General features: G+C 40.1%; 1 protein-coding gene across 4 annotated transcripts in view; it reads right to left on the bottom strand.

Annotated features, from left to right (window-relative positions):
• Positions 1-10,146: 10,146 nt before the first annotated feature.
• The window catches only part of LOC144598752 (zinc finger Y-chromosomal protein-like), a 32,083-nt gene continuing 25,262 nt past the window's right edge, over positions 10,147-16,967 (bottom strand). For all 4 annotated transcript variants that reach the window (XM_078409134.1, XM_078409132.1, XM_078409133.1 and 1 more), the window contains one exon: positions 10,147-12,998. In XM_078409134.1, the coding sequence (XP_078265260.1) occupies positions 11,803-12,998 (1,196 nt within the window). In that variant the 3' untranslated portion in view covers positions 10,147-11,802. The remainder of the gene's footprint in view (positions 12,999-16,967) is intronic.

The raw sequence follows: 16,967 nt of genomic DNA, 5'->3' as shown, positions 1-16,967 counted from the left end.
AATGTGGTGGGTGGGTGGGCAGTTCTTGCATTCCCAGAAAACTGTTCCCTTCCCGATTTTCTGTGACGTGAAGCCACGCCAGAGTGCTTTAAGGTGAGAAGAGGAAAGTTTAACAGAGATGTGCGAGTTAAGATTTTCGCAGAGTGGTAAAAGCCTGGAATACATAAGCAAGGATGGCGATGGAAGTAGATGTGATAGTGGCGTTTAAAAGATGCGTTTAGATAGGCACATGAATATGTAGGGGAATGAATGGGATGGGGGGGGGGGAGGGGATATAGGTCACACACAGGCAGAAAGAGATTAGTTTAATTTGGCGTCATGTTCTGCACAGACTTTGTGGGCCAGCAGTCTGCTGTACAATGCTGTTCTATGTTCCATCTCAGATATTTTTGGTGCCTGATTTGTGAATTCCATAAGGACAAATTTCTGACGCTTAATTTGCTCCAACATATGATAGTCTGTAGATAGCAGTGCAATGCGGGGTGGGTGGTTGTGATCTTGACTGGAAAGGGATAGGGGGATCGGGAAAGTTATATAAAAATAGTTTCCCCATTGTTTCATTCAGAACAGCATTCCAACCCTGGTGGCTGTGAAAACAACTTGGCTGCAAAGAGAAGTAACACAATAAAGGAGAAAAAAAACTGTCCTCAGCAGTTCAGTCTTCTGACCACAAGCCAAATGGGTTTACTCAGCATGAGTTCCTTCTTTCAGAGCAAAGGAAGAAAGGGAGCACTCCGGCCAACTGCACTGAATACCAGATGCTTTTGCTCTTAAAAATGATTTCTGAAACAAAAGTTAAAGTCAGGACATCAGTGCAAATCTGCAATTGGTGGGACAAGCAATTGGTGGGACAATTGGTAAGGATATGGGCACGGTGGCACAACGGCAGAGTTGCTGCCTTACAGCAAATGCAGCGCCGGAGACTCAGGTTCGATCCTGACTACGGGTGCTGTCTGTACGGAGTTTGTACGTTCTCCCCGTGACCTGCGTGGGTTTTCTCTGAGATCTTCAGTTTCCTCCCACACTCCAAAGACGTACAGGTTTGTAGGTTTTGCTCTGCCACTTTGCCAGAATTTGGCAGAGCAGAAGCGTCCATGTCGTGGGGCTGGAAACTGGAAGTGTCCTGAGCTAATTCTGCTACCACCATCATCCACTGTACAAGTGATGGCCCCCACTGATTGTCGCCGGAAGCTTGCGCCGTTTTCAGAACGGACGATGACAGTGATGTAATATTTGAAACATGGATGATGGACACGAAAGAAGAAGAGGAACTTTGCCAGAGAGGGTACTCGTTGCCTTCTGCAATTCCTCATGTCACCTCTGCTTTATTGCCGTCCTTCGCCTGTTCCGTGGCTTCATTGAGACATTCAGTGCAAAGGAAATTGAACATGATTGCTTGAGTTACATGGAGTTACAAACTTCCACCCTCACTGAGTAGTCTTGTGAGAACGGTGTCAGCAATTGGCAGCCAGTACAATTTTATCCCTGTTTCATTCCTAGCTTGGAGGCTGGCCAATGCACAAATACATGAAACTAAATTCCACAAATCCGTTACCCTTATGCAACAATCGTGGGAAGAATATTTGAAAACATTCTATAAACTAACATTTAGAGATGATGGAATTATAAATTGAAACATGGTCTCAGAAGAAATAGTTACCATCAAGTTCCCCTTTCCATAGATGCTGCCTGACAGCACCCAACACTTTGTTTTTATTTCTCGCATAATATAAAACAAGATATGATAAACCTGAAGAGATTTTACCCTGAAATGTTTCATGGTTTTCCACTTTATTTTTCCTTTTTCATTTAAGAATGCAAAGGTTCCCGAAAGTGAACCAAAAAGCAAAAATAAAACTGTTTGGGTCAAAGCACTGGGTCAGTTGAAATTTAAAGCTTAAAGTGAAGCAAATGTCTATTTTACTTATATTGCAACTTGCACTGTAATCTTAATTGCTCTCCATCCAATGATTGTGATAGAAAATAAGTTTGTACTGATCATAGGCACAACCACATACATTAAGCATCAACTATTCAGCTAAGATTATAGTTATTGTCAATAATGTCAGAGCAGTATAATATGTTAATAACTTTAGTGAAATGTCCTTTTGACTCTTGGAGTTATAAATCCATTCTGTGCAAACTCTTATCTGGTTTCAAGTAAAAGATTAATGGCACTCAACCACAAAGTGCCCCAGAACCACAATCGCATTGCGTACTTACTTCGTGATGATTTAACCATTTCAAGGCCACGAAAGAACAAAACGACATAGAAAAATACCCAAAAGGCAGTTAGTAGTGACATTTATTATACTTTGCAACTTTCCACCTTTGATGCAGAAACAAGGAACTGCAGATGCTGGTTTAGGAAAAAGGATACAAAGTGCTGAAGTAACTCAATGGGTCAGACAGCATCTCTGGAGAACATCGATAGGTAATGCTTCGGGTGGGGACTCTTCTTCAGACTGGAGAAGGGTCCTGACTTGAAACATCACCTATGTATGTTCTCCAGAGATGCTGCCTGACCTGCTAAGTCACTCCAGCACTCTGTATCTTTTTTTTCCATCTTTGCAGTCTTGCAATTCGCTTATTTGACCATTTTCATAGAGAAAACAAATTACACATCTGATTTTCACTTGATTTGATCAAGATAATAAATCATCCAATTCTAGCTTTAAATGTGAATGGTGTTGAATTGAATGAATCTAAATATAGTAATCAGATTCCCAATTTTTATTATTTTTTTCCCCTTATTGAAGGTATCTTATTGAAAGGTTGCACCCATATTGGACTGCTGCCAATGCATCTAGGGCACCCATCGCCTCTGGGCGGACAGTTTCATTAATTTATCTCTCTGAGTGATTGCAATCCCTCACTGTCGCTGCCCTCAGTAGCACCTGCCTGACCCCACCTTCATTCATTTGTCCAAAGTACCCCATGATCTTCTCACCAAGCTCTCTCCAGAATAGCAGAAGAAAACCATAGATAAGGCCAACTCTGCTGCCTTAAGATTTAAACACTAGAATTTTGAGGGCCTTCAGTCCAAAAATTGCCATAGATAATAGATTGGAATCCTTATCTGAACTGCGCAGCAGCATAGCTGGTAGATCCGCTGCCTCTGAGCTCCAGAGACCTAGGTTCAATCCTGACCTTGGTTGCTGTGCGTATAGAGTCCGCACGTTGTCCCTATGACCCCATGCATTTTCTTCGGGTGCTCCAGTTTCTTCCCACATCCCAATGACACATGGGTTTGTAAGTTAATTGGGCCACTGTAAATTGCCCCTTGTGTGCTTGAAGTGGATGAGACACTGGGATAACATAGAACTAGTGTGAACGGTTTGTGTTGACTCGGTGGGCCGAAGGGGCTGTTGCCGTATCTATCTTTCAATTAATCAATTCAATCAATCAAACAATCAGTTCCTGGACCATCATGTCCATGGATTTGTCAGTCTTCATCTGCATTCCTTTCTCATGTGCCATTACTGTTGTTATTTACTATTTCTGTGTTCTGATCATTATTACTATGCTCTTGAGTGTCACTGGAATTTGATCTTTTCATTATTTTAAACAGGATCTTTTGTGATTCCTACCATTATATCGGATACTGTGTCAAATCTAGCATTTGTTCAATAGCACTGCCAGCTCTTTATTGCTGACTTTAATTTCTCCTTCAGCCTCTGGGGGACAATATTTACTTTCACCAATCAGCTTTTAAAAATGAACAAGAAGCTTTTTCTGTCTCCTGTGAGTATACTCAGTTTATTTCCTTCATCTATCTCTGCTGTGTCAACTTTTTGACAATCCTTTGCTGAATTCAAAATTCCTCAGGATTACTTATCTTTTGGGAAGATAATAAATTCTTACTTTCCATCTTTACTACCATCTTTAACATCTCTGATAGCCACAATTGGATCAGATTTTCTTATGATAGTCATTTATTAAGAAATGTTTATTGATGCATTATTCCTTTATTGTTTGCCATAGCTTATCTATAGCTATAATCAATCCGTGCCAATTCAACCTTTGCACTTTCCAAGCTTGCTTTATTCCGTTTTGCCTGATTTCAGTCTTATCTAAATTGTACTCATCAAGGTCAAAAGTGACAGGAGCAGAATTAGACCAGTTGGCCCATCAAGACAACTCCTCCATTCAATCACGGCTGATGATGACTGGGAACGTGGCCGGATGCCTTTATCAAGGTGCAGCGGCCTCGATGCCCCCCAGATCGCGGCGTAGAAGACCGGGTTGGGGCCCGGCCTGGGCCTCGAGGGTAGAAGCCTGGGTCAGGCGAAGTGGCCGACGGAGCCCGCGGCTGGGGCCCAGGTCGGCACCACCGAGGCTTGGTGGGGCATCAACTGCGGTGAGGCCTCGGCGGCGGCAGTGGTGAAGCCTCACAACGGTGGAGCCTCGGCGGCAATGCCTCACAGGTCGACCTGTGGTCGACGAGAGCGTGGAGGACTATCGTGAAGGGGGGGGGGAGGGGGAAGAACAATGGAGGACCCGGCGTGGTGGGAAGACCACGAGGGGGGAGGGGAAGAACAATGGAGGACCCGGCGTGGTGGGAACTCCGTGAGGGAGGTGGGGGAGGACAATGGCGGTGGGTGGGGGATAAAAAGGAGGAGCTTTGTAACTTTGTCAGCACCGTAGGTGGTTGCTATTGGTATATATTGTGTATGCAAGCAAAGAATCTCATTGTGCCTAGTCACATGAGACAATAAAGTATTCCTATTCCTCTCTCCCTCCTAACCCCATTCTCCTGCTTTCTCCCCTTGACCCCTGACACCCATACCAATCAAGAATCCATCTACAATGCATTCAGAAAGTATTCAGACCCCTTCACTTTTTCCACATTTTGTTACGTTACAGCCTTATTTTTAAATGGATTAAATTCATTTTTTAATCATCAATCTACACACAAAACCCCATAATAAAAAAGCAAAAACAGGTGCTTAAAACTTTTGCAAAGTAATTAAAAAGAAATAACTGAAATATCACATTTACATAAGTATTCAGACCCTTTACTCAGTACTTTGTTGAGGCACCTTTGGCAATGATTACAGCCTCAAGTCTTCTTGGGTATTACGCTAGAAGCTTTGCACACCTGTACAATTTCTCCCATTCTTCTCTGCAGATCCTCTGAAGATCTGTCAGGTTGTGTTGATGTTGCATTGAAGAACTTTGTCAGCTTTTCTCTGGAGCAGTCTCATGAAGAGCGTGGAAATGCTGAGAAACTGATGAAGCTACAGAATCAAGGAGGAGGCAGTACATTACTCCAGGATATTAAGAAACCAGAACGCAATAAGTGGGGAAGTGGCTTAAATGCAATGGTATGTTCTCTGGATTTGGACAAGATTGTGAACCATTTCCCAGTCGTCTTTATTGCAAGGTTATCAACTAATCCTGTGTCATTGTTCTCTCCTGGGTCTAAAGCTGCCGTTGTCCTTCATATGACTAATACAAATTTGCTTCGCCAATCTGCATGAAGAATCTGTTTTCTTATGATGCCAGAATTAACCTTGTTATATGCACTCTGCTTTCCCAATTTACTCTGTCCAACACCACATTCCATGAGGAGGCCCACAAGCCAGTTGTCTTGGTTTAATCTGCCCCATAATTGTTGCTCCACCCAAATGGTTGCGTCAACATCTTGATTTTCTATGCTTTAGGTTTGCTGTCATTAGCCAACTTTTATCATCAAGGTTTCCACCTTCATTTCCCCTTTATTATCTGAAAGCAACTCTCTGGGAATCTTAGTTCTGAAACTGTGATTAAAACTTCCGAATGGTTCATAAGTTCAAGGAACTTATGACCATTAAGTCTACTCCGCCATGCAATCATGGCTGCTCTAGTTTTCCTTCACAACCCCATTCTCCTGCCTTCTCACCATAACCATTGACACCTGTACTAATCAAGAATCTGTCAATCTCCACCGCACTTGGCCACCACAGCCGTCTGTGGCAATTAATTCCACAGATTCACCACCTTTTGACTGAAGAAATTCCTCCTCATCTCCTTTTTATAGGTACGTCCTTTTATTCTGAGGCGATGGCCTCTGGTATTAAACTCTTCCACTAGTGGAAACATTCTCTCCACATCCACTCTATTCAGGCCTTTCACTATTCAGTAAGTTTCAACGAGGTCCCCCCTCCTACTTCTAAACTCCAGCGAGGGCAGACCCAGTGCTGTTAAACGCTCATCATATGTTAACCCATTCATTCCTGAGATCATTTTCATAAACCACTGGATCCTCTCCAATCCAGCACATAATTCCTCAGATATGGGGCCCAAAACAGCTCACAATACTGCAAATGTGGTCTGACCAGTGCCTTATAAAACCTCAGCATTATGTCCCTGGTATCATGCATATAACCATAATGGTTACTTGATCAAAAGTGTTCCCATCCAGTTATTTATGCATATTAATGGGTTTGACAAGGTTTCAGTTCAACATCTCACTTGAAGAACACCCTTTGTCCTCAGTGCAAGAACAAAATCAAGGAGTCTAGTGCATGAATCAAAACTTCTGAGCCAGACCATAGGCTAGAACTGCTGACACCGATAATGTAATTAATACAGTAATTCATTTATATTTAGAAAGTGTAAATGTCATTCTCAAATGAAGCAAATAAAAAGTTAAACCAAAAGTCACTCAAACTTTCACACTGATAAGTTGCGTTGAAAACAAAAATCAATTTAAGTAAAATGTAAACTTGTGAATAAAATATTTGGTCCATAGTTATTACGCTGAGAATAACTGTGGGAAATTGTGGGAATTGCCAACTTCATTGAAAGGTTTTACAAGGAGCTTTGGTTTTAAAGATTTGTGCAATTGAGGGATGCATTCCCATAAAGATATGCTTTTAAATATTTGAAAGCATTACAGAAACACAAATCATTTTTTTATATTTACCTAATTTATTATTACTCCACTTTCTTGCAGCTGTAAAATCTCTATTGAGAAAAGAACTTGTGAAATCCACGCCAAGTCTTGTGGTCAGCAGTAAAGAACGACTGACTCCACGTTAATTTTATCCATCGACTCTCTGTGGGGTTTTGCATTGCAGCTTGAAATCATGAAAGAAGCAGAACAATGGAGTGCCCTCTACAGGGGAACATCAGCCTGTGAACAGTATTTTTTCAGAATTACGAATAAGAAACCTGATTGAGACCCAGAGAAGCTAGATATCAAATTATCAAATCAATGTGTGGAAAGCTAAAAATTAAAAGAGAAAGAGTGGTGGGATTAAGAGAAAGCCTGATAAAAATCTCCGACAGTAAGACAGAAGGAATGAAACTTCACACTTACACTGGTTAGTGTTTTAGTTTCTGGCTTGGAAAGTTAACATGCTATGTGCTAACTTTAATATGCTTGTTTTGCAAGTATGCAGGGACACCTATTCACCGTCTTTTGCATACCTCAATGTCTGATGCTAATGTAACAAATTTTACGTGGGTGAGCCGAAGAAGTCAAGGTATTTCATGGAATGCCAAATCTTCAGTAGAAAGCAAAGGGAGGGGAAGAATGGTAGGGTTGAGAGATTAGATTTAGAACGAAAACATGCAGACATTTTGAAGTTACTTTGTGTGATGGTCTGGGACATGAATGTTATAATCCAGTGGTTTTTAAGAAGAAAAATAAAGTAAAACCCTTGCCTAATCTTATTTTAGGGTTAAAGAAAAACTGATTTCAGTTAATTTTGTTATGTTGAAATTGTTCTGGTGATGGTTTTCTGGCATCAAGTTTTCCCTTTATAGATGGGAACAGAGGGATTTCAATTAGAAATGTTGGCATCTATATACTAAAACTCTTGTTTGTTTGTTTGTTCCTGAACTACAGCAAAAAAGTACATGATAGCGTAACAATTTTAGGCCCACCTTACTCACCGTCGTCCCTTTGGTGCTAATGGAAGAATTTTCGTTGAAATAAAAGGAAGAATTTTCGTTGAAATTGGTGTTATATTTTTAGTTATTCACATTTTAAAGTTTAAATCTATCTCCTAGGGAGGGAGGGAGGATAAGGAGGGTTGAGGGGGATGGAGTGGGGGGGGGGGGGGGAGAGGGAAGGAGAGGGTGCTGCACCAATGCAGGAGAGGTTTGGGCCCAAAGGGTCCACTTGGTCTAGTATGTTTTAATGGTGAGTCCTCTGGGATTTGTAGACAGAATACATTTTGAAGTATGTGTAATAATTCCATGAATCTTCCTGGCTTACTTCAGTCTTATACCAGAGAAACAGGCATTATAGATACTGTATTAGTGTTGATCATCATACCTACATAAAACAGGGGTCTAATTTTTGATATTCACATTTAAACTAAAGTTACCTTTGCTGCAAGATTGATAGGCATTGAATTGCAATGTGAAAGTAGCTCTCAGGAGATTTTGGCGTTGTTACGTTAATTGTTTTGTACTTCTCTTATGCACAAGTGATTCTATTGTGTTCCATTGCTCTGGGGATGGTTTATTCTCAGGTCCCCAAAGAGCGCAGATGAACAATATTTGCAATACAATCCGTTATTAATGACAATACCACGCCAGTTTGTCAGAGATGATCTTGAAACATTTTCGAACTTTTCTCTGCAAAGAATTGTCTTCTTCCCTTCTCTCATCTCATCTCAGTGGCACCACTACGCAGCTTTGCATTAACCCACCATTTGACATATTGGCATTATTCAATTTTGCTTTTATCTTTGATTTTTGCAACATCAGTTTCATCTAAGTGAACTCGTGCAAATATAGCATTCAAGTGACTTTGACCAGTTGCTTTGTGTAATGTTCCATTTAACATTTAAAATACATAGTTGAGACAACTTGCGAATGTTCTTGTATTTTTCTTAATTTGTCAGGAATGGAAGTGGGGACTATGATCCTATTTCTGTGGCGATGCTCCTGATGGCAGCCAAAATTGGTTTTGAACAACACTGGAAATCATCCTACTGTTAGAGAGCCAATATAATCCCATCCCTACCAATAAAAGTTTGGTTTGGCTTGTTCATTGCTGGTCAGTGGATCTAAGCATAGGTTCCACTGTAACAGTACCCTCAAAGCTCTTCATTCGAGTAGAAGTCAGATCCAAATCATAAATACGATATGTGATAACCTGCATTAATAATTATTTTAAACTCTAATAACCTGAATGAAAAAGTTAGCAAAAATACAACTCACCAAACCTATGGTTAAGCTAAAAAAAGACACAAATTACTAATGATGAATAATAAAATTACAACCTATATATTTATAAAAACTGTTGGGGAAATTCAGTACGTAATGCAAAGGAAAATAATCCGAATTTTATTTTGTTTACAGATATATGAAGTACATTGTTTAACATAATGACGACAGAAAATTATTTTGTTTACAGTTACAGGGACAGAAAACTTCCTTTTCGGATCAACTGGCTTTTCAATTGGTTTATATTTTATCCTAGTAAAAAAAACTGCACCCGTTCAAAAATATCCCTTAGCTGCCTTTCCAAATGAATTAAACCCTTTAAACAATTCAATTGCTCAACAGCTTATCCCCTCTTAAAGTCTGTACAATAAGCAATTAACATTATTACAGCATTTTAATTTATTTTTTAATAAACATACGCATTTTCTCCATTGTCCCATCTCCATTTTTCCCCCTCATTATTTTCCGCAAGTAAATTTTTCCTCAGTAAGTCTGATGAACATCGTGATGATGACGTACAACACAGCCTCAGGCTGTAAAGTACAATCAGTACACAAGTTCAACCAAAAGTACAGCATTTGTTGTCAGTGCACACTTTAGCAAGTTTCTTATCCTCCCAGTGTGAGAGTTCAAATTTAATGCCAAATATGTTTCTAAAGACACAAAGAAATTTCATCCAGATACAATTGATCTTTTAGGAATTAAAATTACAAAACACCGGAAAAAGACTGGGTACTGTCTCAATATCAGGTTCATGTCAATTTAAAAATCATGGTGCGAAGTTGCTAAAGTGTATATTTTAGTAAAGGATTGGGGTATGTATTAAAATCATTAAGATAATATTCAGAAAAAAATACTCTTCCATACATTTTTGAATTATTTCAACAAATGTATTTGTTAAAAACCAAACCGTACAACAGTTAAAAATGTATTTAACTTTAGGATTGAATACGTAACTTTAAATTAGATTACTGTTTTTTGAATAATTTAAACAATGGTTAATGACTGTGCTGTACAATTATGTAGTACCCCATTTTTTTGTTATAAATAATGTAGTAAACATTGAATAATGTCCAATGTCTCGAGAACACGTGGAGGATTTAATCTGTAAGTTATATATAATAATATGATTCCTGGATCTTTCATTTGAAATTTGTTTCAACATAGATTCCCTTTTAGGCACTGTACATAATACTAATGTACATAATATGAATGATACTAATGTACATAATGCCCGCCTAATTATTTTTCAACAGGTTGAGGATTCTGTAGAAATCGTATGCTGTACTCCATTTTGAAGTTCAAACACTCTCTAAAATATACAGACCTGAAATATTAAGATAATGCTGCAATTTTCTGATTTCCTTATGCTTCCAATTGAATCCTGGTTTGCAAATAACTTCGTGAAGTAACTACGTGAAGACTGCTTCTGAGTGTTACTCCACACCGCATAATTTTCATTAGTCGATTCTTTGAATTTTAAATGTTCCACCACTTCTTTTGCATTTATGTTATAACGATTTAATCATACAGAGAATACTAATTTCTGTTTCTGACCTTCACCCTGACTTCCAGTCCAGTGTGATCAGATTGCGGTACATTGTGTAGAGCAGGATATAGTTAACCATCCGGGTTATTTTCAGCTATTATTTTTGTAGCTTATGCAGGACAGACACATATTGTTGTTAACTGAAAACTAAGCTGCAGTGTACTACAGAAAGCACTGGACTTTTTTTTTAGAAAACATATAGTGCTATTTGTTTTATTTATACAAGATACAGACATTGGCAAAATATAATTTTGGAAAAAAATGTGTACACTTGTAAAAACATGAATAATGTCATTCTTTTTACACAATTTCTGGAAAAGTAAATTAGCTGAGAGAATTCTGCCACCACGATGCATTGCTAGACCACACAATACAGAGGAATGAAGCACACCTGGAAATACAAGTAAATGCACTAAGGCGGAGGAGGCCTTGAGGTTCAACATCATATCATTGAAGGTTCTTCCCCCTACTTTTTAAAACATGGAATTGTAATAAAAATCGAGATTCAAATAAAGATGGAAAACACACTATTACCATAATACATTGCAGCTTCAGAAGCATATTGGAAAATATAACTACAGCTCAAACAAAAGGAAGTTTCAAAATACAGAAGAATATGCTGAAAATGTGTTCAGCCAGTTAGCAAGCAAGCACAAAAACTGTAGCACCCCAACAAAACTGAGCAATAAGACAAACTGATAAATCGCCATGTTTTCCATCAATAATCATATGAAGCAAAATTGTGCTTGAATATAATGCTAATCTTGGGTCCGATAATTATAATGGCAGGGACCATGAACTGCAGCTGACTGATGGCAACTAGCCTATTACTTTCATCTCTTGAAAGAGCTGACACCATGTTGCAAAACAAAATGTCCATTTAATGGATTTCCAAGACAGAGGACATACAACTTTACATGTTAAGCTGAAGCTCCAATCCATGGCACAATACAATGGAGAGAATAGTTAGTTCAGTAATCAGCATGAATTTAAGTTTCCAAGTCATTAACAATGAAAGGACACAAATATTCCTTTTTTGTACAACGAATGTAAAAGAAGCATTTGCTTTCTAAATTGAAAGTAGTTCATGCCAACCCTTCCACCATAACAGCATCTTTGTGATGGCGAGAAATATGCTGGCTCTTTTCTGAGGGCCTTCGGAAGCCCTTTTTGCAGTAATCACAGCGATGGGGATAGTCCTTTGTGTGAATGGAAATAACGTGTCGCTTGAAGCCTGATGCATCGGTAGTGCTGTACTCACAGTACTCACACTGATAAACCTTTTTGCCACTGTGGGTCTTCATATGCTTCTTGAGCTCAATCTGTTGACGAAAGCCTTTTTTGCAACGTTTACATCTGAACGGCAGATCCTTGGTGTGGACTGAAAGAATATGTCGGCTAAGAACAAAAGGGTCTGCAATTTTAAAGTCACAGTGCCGACACTGGTGCAGTTTTTTACCCTTGTGAGTTGACATGTGTTTCTTGAGCTCCGAGGGTCGATGAAAACCCTTGTCACATACCTCGCACTTGTGAGGATAGTCCTTAGTGTGGACTGAAATAATATGGCGCTTCAGATCACTGGAGTTGGAACTTCTGTGATCGCAATGTGTACACTGGTGGGTTTTGTGTCCCTGATGAATGGCCACATGTTTCTGCAGTTCTTTGGCATCCGTGAATGTCATCAAACAGTTCTCACACTTGAATGGCAGATCCTTGCTGTGCTTTGTCTTCATGTGGGTCTTGAGGTTGGAGGCATCTGCTGACTTATAGTCACAGTACTGGCACTGGTAGGGTTTCTCCCCAGTGTGGGTTCGCATGTGTTTCCTCAGTTCCGACGGATGGCGAAAACCCTTTCCACACTCCACACATATGTGAGGGAAATTCTTACTGTGCACAGCCAAGAGGTGGCGGTTCAGGAGCCCTTGCTCTGCAGTCTCATAATCACAAAACTTGCACTTGTGCATCTTTGTGGCTCCCTTTTCCTGGTGAACTAACTTATGGGAAACCAGAGCTCCTGGGTGAGTAAACCTCTTGCCACACTCATCACATTCATAGGTCTTCTCTACTTTATTCATGAGCATGTGGGTTTCCAGATGGTTGTGTAAACTAGTTTTCTTGTTGGTAGTGTAATCGCAGTCTGTACACTGGTATTTTTTCTTGGTCAGCTGCTCTGGATGATTTTTCATGTGCCTTTTCAGAAAGCCCCTGGACTTAAACTTTTTCCCACAGGTCATGCATGGATAAACAGTTATAGGATGGCCATCAGGTCCTATGATGATTGCTGCATCAGAATAAGGAAAAAAAATCAGTTACTTGGCATGAATGATTAGCTAACAAGAACGCAAGTTCAAAAAATGAAGAAACATCTCTGTAATCAAGACTTCCAACAATATTCTTACATTCAATTTCACTTCTGGCTTTATGTTTGGCTTTGAGTTTGAATTACGCCTTTATGCAAATATCTTGTTCCAAAGCGTAAGAAATATCAGCTTTGCAAAATAAAATACAATTTAAATTTTCCTTCTGGCACCTACCATTGAAAGGATTGTTTGTGCAGCTACAACTGCTGAATAATGTAAATTATTGCTGGCATGTCAGCTAACCTTAACCAGAGCACCAATTGAGGTGTTACAATCTGTGCATAGCAGGATTGGAACATGGGACGAAATGCAGTGAAGAAATAATAATGGGTGACAGCAATTTATCTACGACATCTAGAAACAAATGCAGATTCTTGGGACACAATAAAACAACTATTAATGTATAAAGGCTACCCTTTCTAAATAATTCCCAGCATCTTGACCAGCTAGGTGCCAACTCTTTGTATATATTTATTTGCTGAATATACAAATATATTTGCCTATATTTAGTTGTAACTTGCAAAATCCAGTCAGAAAACATCACACAATATCGTATGTAAGAAGGAACTGCAAATGCTGGTATAAACCGAAGATAGACGCAAAAAGATAGAGTAACTCAGCGGGACAGGCAGCATCTCTGGAGAGAAGGAATGGGTGACATTTTGGGCCGAGACCCTTCTTCAGACTGGTTAGGGATAAGGGAAACGAGAGATATAAATGGTGATGTGGAGAGATAAAGAACAATGAATGAAAGATATGCAAAAAGGTAGCGGTGATAAAGGATACAGGCCATTGTAAGCTGTTTGTAGGGTGAAAATGAGAAGCTACAGTGACTTGGGTGGGGGAGGGATAGAGAGAGAGGGAATGCCGGGGCTTCCTGAAGTAAGAGAAATCAATATACCACTGGGCTATAAGCTGCCCAAGCGAAACATGAGATGCTGTTCCTCCAATTTTCGTTTAGCCTCACTGGAGACCGAGGACAGAGAGGTCTGTGTAGGAATGGGAAGGAGAATTAATGTGTCCAGCATCCAGGAGATCAGGTTGGTTCAGGTGGGCTGAGCGAAGGTGTTCTGTGAAACGATCGCCCAGTCTGAGTTTGGTCTCGCCGATGTATAAGAGTTCACATCTTGAACAACGAATGCAGTAGATGAGGTTGGAGAAGGTGCAAGTGAGCCTCTCTTGAAAGGACTGTCGGGGTCCCTGGACAGAGTCGAGGGAGGAGGAATAGCGACAGGTGTTGCATCTTCTGCTGGTTGCAGGGGAAGGTACCTGGGAAGGGAGTGGTTTGGGTGGGAAGGGATGAGTTAACCAGGGAGTTGCTGAGGGAACGGTCTCTGCAGGGAAAGGGATGGAGATGGGTAAAAGTGGCTAGTGGTGGGATCCCATTGGAGGTGGCGGAAATCTCGGAGGATTATGTGTTGTTTGCGACTTTACTATGTTATTGCTGCATCAAAAGTCAATCATGATGGGGTAGTTTTGACACGGGTTGCTCCTACTGTCTTTTAGTTCCCAATGTTAGAATTACCTTTCTTCAGTGTGGCAACTTGGCCAAGCCAATACAGAAATATGAGAACATAACAAACGAAAGCAGTCAGATACTTGCACCTCTTCCACCATTTAATAAGGATTGCGGCTGATCTATTATTTCAATGTCACTATCTCCTGCACGAACTCCATATCCTTTTATTCCCCATCTATTCATAAATCCATCGATCTTTGTCTTGAATACACTCAGTGACTGAGTCTCCTCAATCCTCTTGGGTAGAGAATTCCGAATACTCACTACCTTCTGAGTGAAAATAAAGCCCTTCTCATCTCAGTCCCGAATGATGGACCCCCTTATTTTGAGACACTGACTGCTGGGTCTCCACACACCAGTCAGGCGGACATCATCTCAGCATCCACCCTATCAAGCACAGTAAGAATTTTAATAGTCACCCCCTACTCTTCTGAAGTCTAAAGAATATGGTCCCAGTCTGCTTAATCTCTCCTCAAAAGACAATCCCTCAACAAACCTTTCTAGCATTCCCTACACCACACATATATTCTTTCCGAAATAGGGGGACCAGATCTTATGGAAGATCCATGTCTCACCGCACTACAGTCTTATATAATTTCAGTAAGAAGTCTTTACTTAAATCTTCTTACAATAAAGGCCAATGTATCATTTCCCTTCTTAATACTTTGCTCTACATTTGCATTAAATACCAGTGATTTGTATACTTGGATAACAACAACTATTTTCATTTAAAACTATATATTAACTCTTTCAAACTTAACTACTCCTTGCCTACCACCAAATGTTTATGTTGTTTCCCTATCTACCAAAACAAATTCACATTTCATACATTATGATTTACTTTGTTCAGATAAACCTGATTTGAGATTGAACAAAATCATTTTCAACCTTCACATAAAGGGGAATATGTCCTTTACATTCCACATAAAGAAGGTGGCACAGTGCCGCAGCAGTAGAGCTGCTGCCTTACAGAGTCAGAGAGCCAAAGACCCAGGTTCGATCCTGATTACGGGCCCTGTCTGTACGGAGTTTGTATGTTCTCCCCGTGGGTTTTCTCCGAGATCTTTGGTTTCCTCCCACATCCCAAAGACGTACAGATATGTAGGTTAATTGGCTCGGTGTAAGTGTAAATTGTCCATAGTATGTGTAAGATAGTGTTAATCTGTGGGGTTCGCTGAAGGGCGTTTCCGCGCTGTATCTCTAAACTAATCTAAAGAGCAGGTTCGATCCTGACAACGGTGCTGCCTGTATGGAGTTTGCATGTTCTTTCTTTGACCACGCGAGTTTTCTCTGGGTGCTCCGGTTTCCTCCCACACTCCAAAGATGTACAAGTTTGGGTGCTAATTGACTTTTGTAAGTTATCACTAGTGTGAAGGATGGTGCTGGTGAACGGGGTGATCGCTGGTCGGAGTGGACTCGGTGGGCCGAAGGGCCCGTTTCCATGCTGTATCTCTGAAGTCCAAAGTAAAGCTGTCATAATGACCTTACCTAAAGTAAAAGGAGCCAAATCAAATACTTGCCTGTAGCATCTGCTAATGAGAAATGCAGTACTTAGTTTCATCAAGCTCTCACAAGAACAAATAACCCGCCTAAATTCTTCTAATTGAAAGGTTAGATGCGATAAGATGCTTTCAGAGAAATATGGGAGGAGTTCAGTTTGGCATGGGAGGTGCATTTGGAGGAAGCATGGAGAGGAAAATATTAGGTTTCTATTTTACATTGACTGATACTACATTCTGGGAAATTAAGATAGATTTAATCTTAAATATGCAAATAGTGCAGCCGATTTCTGCAGAAACACATTGTGGGATAAAATCATCAGGAGGCAGAAGCTTCAATTGGTGGTCAGCACGCAGCAAATTCCTGTGAATCACTAAAGGTTGCACAAAGAGAATAGTTAGCAGGAATTAGATGAGGAAATATGTATGGAAATCACAGCGGCAGGAATAATTAGGTAGTAATGACGTGGGATTTTTACTCATTTTTAAGAATGACTCAGTGCCAAGGCCTTGGATGGGATGAAATTTGTGTTGACAGTGAAAATGTTCTCAATCAATATGCTGATAGTCTACTGTAGCAGGGGTAAAACATGATCTCCTCTTGGAATATAAGGCAGGGCAGGTGTCCTAAATAAATTCATTTAAGGCGTATGTGGATGTCGGAATTCACTTAAAAGGGAAATCAGGAGGGAAAAAGAGGACAAGAGACTGCTTTGGCAGATATAAACATAGCACAAAAAGTAAGGAAATTTGTGTTTGGTAGATTATTTCTTTGTTGTAACAATGCTTCTTGGCAATAAATCTTATACCGTTGGAAAGCCTGTTTATTTCCCTTTTAAATGGTGCCACATTTGTAAGGAACATGCATTTGT

This window comes from Rhinoraja longicauda, chromosome 12 (assembly GCF_053455715.1).
Source record: "Rhinoraja longicauda isolate Sanriku21f chromosome 12, sRhiLon1.1, whole genome shotgun sequence".
NCBI classification, from domain to species: Eukaryota; Metazoa; Chordata; class Chondrichthyes; order Rajiformes; family Arhynchobatidae; genus Rhinoraja; species Rhinoraja longicauda.
Note: the sequence above shows the minus strand (reverse complement) of the source record. Positions and strands in the feature narration are given on the sequence as shown.